The sequence below is a fragment of the Lupinus angustifolius genome, chromosome LG11 (genome assembly GCF_001865875.1).
Source record: "Lupinus angustifolius cultivar Tanjil chromosome LG11, LupAngTanjil_v1.0, whole genome shotgun sequence".
In the NCBI taxonomy this organism is placed as follows: Eukaryota; Viridiplantae; Streptophyta; class Magnoliopsida; order Fabales; family Fabaceae; genus Lupinus; species Lupinus angustifolius.
The window spans coordinates 18757252-18765639 of NC_032019.1; the positions used below are offsets into that span (position 1 = coordinate 18757252).

At 29.9% G+C, this 8388-nt stretch overlaps 1 protein-coding gene across 1 annotated transcript; it reads right to left on the reverse strand.

The window, feature by feature from the left end:
* Positions 406 to 5133, reverse strand: LOC109359797 (3-ketoacyl-CoA synthase 2-like). Its single transcript, XM_019604493.1, has 3 exons — positions 5050 to 5133; positions 1359 to 2024; positions 406 to 1186 (listed from the first exon to the last, which is right to left on the reverse strand). The coding sequence occupies exons 1-3, from the start codon at positions 5131 to 5133 to the stop codon at positions 407 to 409; spliced, it is 1530 nt and encodes a 509-aa protein (XP_019460038.1). The 3' UTR covers position 406.

The window sequence follows — 8388 nt, forward strand, 5'->3', positions numbered from 1 at the left end:
GCTCCTTCTTATAATTTGGTTCCTTATTAATAAATTTGTGGGTGTGTTGTCACCCTTGCATAAAAAATATATATTGCAACATTGGTTCACCCTTGCATAAAAAATATATATTGCAACATTGGTAATACTCATGATTGAGAATTCCAGAACATAAAACCATTGTTTAAAATAAATTATTGTTTAAAACAAAACATTTATATTTAGAGATAGTATCTTTATTGATGGTGCATTGTTTATTGGGTGAGGATATTCTCCGGTTTTGGAGGAGAGAAAAATGCATAAAAAATAAATTGTATCATATAATACTTTTACCTTTTAAATATAACATAGTGATATTTTTAACTTTAAATATAAAAACAAAATGGATAACTTTGTCTCTTTATTATTTGAGATGATAATTTTCCTTTTATTTATACAAAGCAGACACATCAACAGGAAAATGGTGAATCTCATTTGTCCATGGGTTTGTCTCCTTTGCTGGATCAATGGTTCTTAGTGCACGCCACACAGCACTGTTGCACTTGAATCCTGCCCCAAATGAAAGCTGCCACATTCTATCACCCTTTCTAATCCTTCCCTTAGCTTCACAATATGCTAATACATACCACACAGAACTGCTTGAAGTGTTGCCAAACCTATGAAGAGTCATCTTGGAAGGTTCTAAATGATAATCATTGAGTTGAAGGATTTCTTTTAACACATCTTGTATTTCTTTTGCACCAGTATGAACACAGAAGTGCTCAAAAGCTAACTTGAAATCTGGATTATAAGGCCTCTTCATATTGATCTTTAAGTACTTTATGCCAACTAAAGTTGCTAGAAATTTTATTTGTTCCTTAAAGGGTAGGACAAATTTCCCAAGAGTTGAGATATTAGACCTAATAGTTTCTCTACTAGCATAACGAATAAGATCTAAGGATAGTGAAATACCAGTAGTGTTTGTTTCATCTTCTCTTTGCATGATACTATTGTAGCAATCATGTTGAGAAGCTTTGTGGGTGCGTAGAGTGTGACAAAGAAGGTATTTAGAACGAGAGGAATCAGAAGAAAGGTTTGAGAGCAAGATGGCTGCACCACCTATTCGAAAGATGCAATTATTGACAAGCATGGAGCGATTGTTTCCTTGGTACCATCCACTATTCATGTTTTCAGTGCTCACAATTAAGGCATAGGAGTTGGGATGTACCTATAAAAGAGGGGTCATACAACCGTACATTATTCACTATACATATATTAATTATTGTTGATTTTAAATAACAAATAATATAAATGAATGATAAATAATTGAATGACTGTGTAAAAAACTTTATACTAATAGTTTATAGATATTAAACTGATAAAACAAAGACGGGCTATACCTGGAGGAGTTGTTTAGCAAGGTCAAGAGCAATTAGTCCAGCACTGCAACCCATACCAGCTAGATTATAGCTCAATATGTTATGCTTAAGCTTGTAATGGTTTACAACTATGGCACTGAGAGAGGGTATTGGATTGAATATACTGCAGTTTGTTACAAGAATCCCTATATCATAAACACTCACTTTTGTCTTCAACAAAAGCTCATCAATGGCACCAATTATCACAGATTCTGTCTCTTCCCTTGCATCAGCTATGCTAATACTTGATGGGATCTTCAACATAGACTCTGGCAAATAGGTATTCTTACCAAGTCCAAAACCATTCACAATCCTCATTTGGAAATCTAAGCTCTCATCTGTGAATTGGCCTGAACATTTTGACATTTTCATGAACTTCTCCTTACTACAAATGCATGCAGGACCAGGTTTATAACAAGCAAAATCCACAAGATAAACTTTTCTTGGTCTGCTCATGAAATAAAGGAAGGCTGAAGAAGCTAACAAACCACAACTACACCATAATGAAACTGAAATCTCTTTAGATTTCAGGAAGTGGAATACATGAAATAGGAAATCTTGGATCAAAATCATGGTTGAAGACATGGCAGAAAATTTATGAGGAGCTAAGAGTAAGACACTAGTGATGTTGGATGTCAAGAATTCATACTAAAAGCTTCCACATTTATAGTTACTTTGGATTTTTCTAATGTATTCTATCAGATTAATTAGAAAGGTGATTTTACAGGAAAAGTAAGTATTTAATTTCTGAATTTAACTGTTTTTTTTAGAAAATCAAATTATGATTTGAAAATCAAGGTAAATTGGGTGGTTGTTTTTACAACTCAATTCTCACCTAATTAATAAGAGATGTAAGTGAGAATTGATGGCTATAATTATTATAGAGAGATAATTGACAAAGTAATAAAATATTACATGAATTTAATATAAATAAACATATTACTTATATTTCTTAATTTGAAGGTACAACTTGAAAAGATAGTCATATAACAATGAAGGTCGTAATTAACATTAATATTTACTAAATTAATTTTTTTAAATATAATGTTTATTAGCATACAATAAAAAGTAATAAATGTAATCATTATTATTTACTTTGATATATATATTTTTATTGAAAAATGAAATATAATAATCATTAACTATTATATTTTTGTAAAATTTTACAATATTTATTACTAATACCTAAGATAGTCTAGTTACATTTTAAACTTTTTTAAGTCTTGCCAATATAATTTTTTGATGTAAGAAAATCTATTACATTTTTAAAGGAACAAAAAGATAGTTTTCATTAAAAGAATAAATATATTATTTTTCAATTTATTGAATACATCAAATATCATTGTACCTTTGAAGAATGATAATGATGATGATGCAATCTTGAAGAGACAATCCTTTCTCTGTAGCATTGGATTTTCCAATACTAGAATACAAGGGAGAGATAAAAGAATAATATGGACCCTAAAGTAATTGCAAAAAACTAGACTATTACATTTTTTAAGTACCATATGTCAGAATTTAAGCTTAGTATTAAACTCTTTAATAGTAGAGAATATCCTAACTCCCGATAAAACCAACCACCCACAGGTTCAAGTTCAGGAAAGAAAGCTACTTGGTTGGACAAAAGAAACCTTATTAGACAGAACTTATAAATAGGACGTTATGAAACCATTCATAATAAGTTTTAGATATTATATTTTTTAAAATTTCAATCTTCTTAACTTTTAATTTATAATATGAAATTTATTGAATTAAAAATTGTTAATAAATACCAAACTTCTAATAAATATAATATATAAAAGGAGCACTTTGTTTCATATTGTCATTTGGATTTTAACTTTATGATATTTGGAAAAAATTATCAAATATCTGACATCAATTTTACTTGTTCATTTTCGTGCAGATTATTTTGTGTTATGATTATGTACTAATATTAATTTTAATAATAAATGAATAAAATTGTATCTGAAATTTTAAAATGTGATATCTGAATAAGTCTTTTTAACATATGTTTTATATATTATTTATTTATATTTTTCCATCTTATCTTTTTTATTAAATAATTCCTAATTGAAAAGTTGTATAAAATATTTAATCAATACATATATGTTAACGTTATTGATAGTTCATAATTAATATCTATCTTTTATTGTTTTCTAACTTTAATGATGTATATTGTTAATTTCTAAGGTGACTTATTTATATTTTTTGTAGTTTAAAATTTTATAATTTTCTGTAGACATAAGAAAAATCATGTAGACTGCAACCAGACCTAACTCTCCTAATTTTGATTGATTGGGTGAGGTGTGTGGTGGTTGAGAGAATCAAAATACCCACCTTCTCAACCTGCCCGCATAAATTGAAAGCTTTATCTTGTATCCATCTTGGTTCATCTACAACCTAAAGGATTACCATCTCCTTCAAGGTAACTTAAATATATATTAAATTCACTCACTAACCATTACCAATTACGTACAAAGATGTTTAAATGACTTTTGTTGGTACAAGGGAAATTATGCCTGTTATTATTTGTTAATTAATGAGATTTAACTAATCATGCTTATATCTTTGAAAGTGTTGAACGACTACCAATATATTGTTAGGGAATAAGAATTACAAGATTTAATACATTCATGTGCCCAAATGTCTATGTAGTGTTTCTATTTGTTAATGAGATTCAACTAATCATGCTTATATCTTTGAAAGTGTTGAACGATTACTAATATATTGTTAGAGAATAAAAATTACAAGATTTAACACATTTATGTGGCCAAATGTCAATGTAGTGTTTCTATTTGGTGCGATGCACATAACAACTAGGGTCATGAATTTAATATATAACATTGATACACTCCTCCATTTTAATACTAGGAAATGTGAGATTTTATATAATAACATATTCTAAGCTTCCCAACAATCTCCATATTGATTGAAAAAGACGAATATCTCGTTCATTAGGAAATATACACAAGAATCTCCATCTAAATGAATATCTCAATCCACATTGTTCAATGCCTAATTCTTTTTAACAACTCTTCCACTTAAGAGTATCCTCCCATTCATCATAAACTTTTAGTATAATTGATGATGTTACCAAGAGTCTAACTCTACAAACTTGTAATGCAACTTCATTTAGCATCGTCTAACAAAACACATCACATATCTTTATGGTACATCTACATAAAAGTTCACCAAGAATCATTCTCTTTGATACTCAGCCAATTGAACCATAGAACTTCCTTGGAATGTCTCAACCGCTACCATTATTATCTATATCGACAGTCATGGTTCACAAGAACTTTCATACTCCACCATACGGAGTATACACATAACACACATCTTGCGTCAATGCCAACCAATATTCATGTCACACCCTTACGTCTAAGATAATGCTCATGTCACACCCTACATTCATACTAATGCATGTGTTACACCATGCATCTAAGGTAATGTCTTTGTTAGACCCCGCAATTAAGCTAATGCATGTGTTATACTCTATACCAAAGTCAGCTAACACTTATCTATTTTTGTGAATCCTTTAGTAATTGACATTCTTCACCATGACATCGCGAATACGTCATAAGGATATTCCACTCCTCATATAAAATGAGATCATCCTATAAAACACCTAGAGAGGTATTCCTAATACTTGTCCCAGAGTATGACTCATCACCTTGGTCTCTATCTCTACCTTGGTCTCAATCCAGTAGATGGGCTTTTGAGGTTCTGATTCCAACACACTTGTGGTCTCCACCATGGTTCTGCCATGTGTCATTCTTCTTTCAAATCAGCTAATTTATTCTCGCATGGTGCCTTTGACAAATCTTGTTCAACCAACATGCAATTCACCCTTATTTGCCATAATATAGCATGTGGGAAAACCATTTTCAAATTGGATCTGACACTAATTGTTGGTACAGTGGAAGCGACCGTTGCATAACATTAGCAACAATCAATCAAATAAAGAGCATAAGAAAAAATAGAAGATAAGAAGATGAGAGAACTTGTTAATGATATTCAATTAATTGTGCCTATTTCCCTATATCATAAAACGACTACCAATATATTATTAGAAAATAAGGATTACAAATTATAACACACTCATGAGCCCAAATATCCATGATGTATTTCTAATTGATACTTATAACCGATGCACATTATAACAAGGGATATGAGTTCAATATATTATATTGTTCCCCTATTCTATTACAATATTAGATAATACAAAACTAATAGAATAACATATTTCAAACATACCACCCACTTCTTTAAATTCACTCACTTAATATTTAATGTTATATATCAATGACTTACTTCACTTAATATTTAATGTTATATATCAATGACTTACTTGTTTAAATGCACATTTCTAACATTTATAATTGTCTGGAGGTTGGTATGGTGAGTGAAAAGACATTTGTGGCGGTGATTAATAGGGTTGTTACTGTTGATGTAAGGATAAGGTCATAAGGGTGTGTGCAACTCGCTGAATCGAAAAAGATATGGTTTAGTTTACTGTAAATTTTATTTTATAAACTGAACCTAACAAAATTGGTGAATCAATGGTTTGTTTCTGTTTCATTTCACGGTTTTCTTTTTCTTTGAAATCTATTGAAATATTTCTGAGACATTCTTTATCTATAAAATAAATACTATTATTATTATTATAATTGACAATTAGTATCCTATATAATAATATATATATAATTAGTAACATATAAGAATACAATAACATATAAGAATTTAGTAATATATATAATAATAAAATCACAATTAGTAATATATACAACAATAACATATAACAATTGATAGTATATGCTAGTTCGAACCAAATACCACTAAAAGTTATAAGATAGATTTCAAATCATCAAGACATTGAGAAAGTAGTACATATATATAACAATTTAGTATGTAGTAATATATATGACAATAACATATATAACAATAAAATTCATAAAAAAAATGCAATTTAAGCCATAAAATTAACTAAAAAATTCAAGCAAGTATGCAACATTATTCCGTAGTATTTATATTTTTAATGTTTGATTCATTTTGAATAGTTCCTAAATTTCAAAAAGCATAAACCGAAATGAACTTAAACGGTTCCTTAAAAAAAAGAAATCAAGTCAAATCATATTATATATTTGGTTCGATTCGATCCCATCGATTTTGTGATGTAAAGTGAAACGGCTTACATCATGTTCAGTTTTTAAACTGGATCAAATTAAACTATATAAAACCAAAATATAAGGTGATTGAACTTAATATCTAAAACTGAAATATTTTAAAAATATTTTCAATTTAGTTAAAATTCTGAACACAATAATAGTTTTACTTCAATTTTAGATACAGTTCTAGTTAAAAAAATTAGTTTCAATTTCAGATATATTTTGAATTTATTTTAGTTCCAGTTCTACAAAAGTTTAGCTCTACTTACATTTCAAAAAACAAAATCACTTCCAAATTTAGTTATAATTATAAATGCAAAAGTTATAGTTCCGAAAACAAATTTGATTATAATAAATGATTCAATTCTAAAAGCAATTTATGAAAAGTGATAAGCCATCAATGAATGAAAAGAGAAAGAAGAAGAAGATGATTATAAATATTGACAATGAATACTCTCACTTGATTTTTTATTGAATAAATAGATCTTCTTTACATGAAGAGAAAAATGCATTAAACCACTTAATTCTTCACCTAAACTAAGAGCAAACTTATACTACTTGTAATCCAAGAAGCAAAGAAAAAAAAAGTAAAACAAAAAAGTTTCCATATCAGGAAACTGAATAACTTAACTGGAATTGGAAATTCAAAAACTTACTAAAAATGGAAATAACTAGTTTTAACTATACTACAAGAGAGATCACTTGGGTTTTTTGTGCTTGACTTTATGTTGGGCTTTAGATATGCTGGAATCTTCAATGTCATCTATTTTAACAGCCCCCTCAAGCTTGGCATATGAATATCAATGGTACCATGTTTGGATATGATGTTTTGAAAAGGGAGAGGAGAAAGAGATTTAGTGAGAATATCAGCAAGCTGATATGTAGAAGAGATAGGTAGGAGATGAATGGTTTAATCTTGAACTCGTTCACGAACAACATGGTAATCGATTTCGATATATTTTGTTCGCTCATAAAAAATGGATTTGCTGCAATTTGGAGTGCCGAATTGTTGTCACAGAATATACTTATTGGATTTGGATGAGGAATGTCAAGATCTCTGAATAAATAGGTTAGCCACTGTGCCTCACAAGTGGCCATAGTAAGGGCCCTGTACTCGACCTCGAAAGAAGATTTGGAAATGGTGCTTTGTCTTTTGCTTTTCCATGTAACCAAAGTTGTCCCTAGGAAGAAGCACCATCCTGTTACAGATTTTATAGTGTTTAAACAAGCTGCCCAATCTAAGTCTAAGTAACCCTTTATCACAGTGGTGTTGTTGCTTGGAAAAAATATTCCTTATCCTAGTGAGTTCTTGAAGTGCCTTAGGATTCTGGTTGCTGCTTTGTGATGAAGATCAATAGGATTAGTAAGGTATTGACTCAAGAATCCAACTTCAAAAGAGATATATGGCCTGATGTGTGTTAAATATAACAATCTTCCTATTAGCCTCCTATAAGCTGTGATGTCTACTAGAGGAAGTTCCTGACTTTGAATGGAGTCTTGTGTTGTATTCCACTGGAGTTGATGTTGGTTTGGCTCCCAAGAAGCTTGTTTCTTGTAGAAGGTCCAAGGTGTACTTCATTTGATAGAGAGATATGCCTTTAGTAGTCCTAACAACCTCCATTCCCAAGAAGAATTTAAGTTCACCAATATCTTTAATATTGAATTTATTGTTAAGTATAGTTTCGATGTGAGATATTTGTTGCAGATCATTACCTGCCAAAATTAGATCATCCACATAGACTAAAATGGTTGTGAAGCCCGTGTTAGTGTTCTTAATAAACAATGAAGAGTCAGGGGGATTTAACATAACCTATTTGAGCTAAGATGCTTGTTAGCTTCTCTTG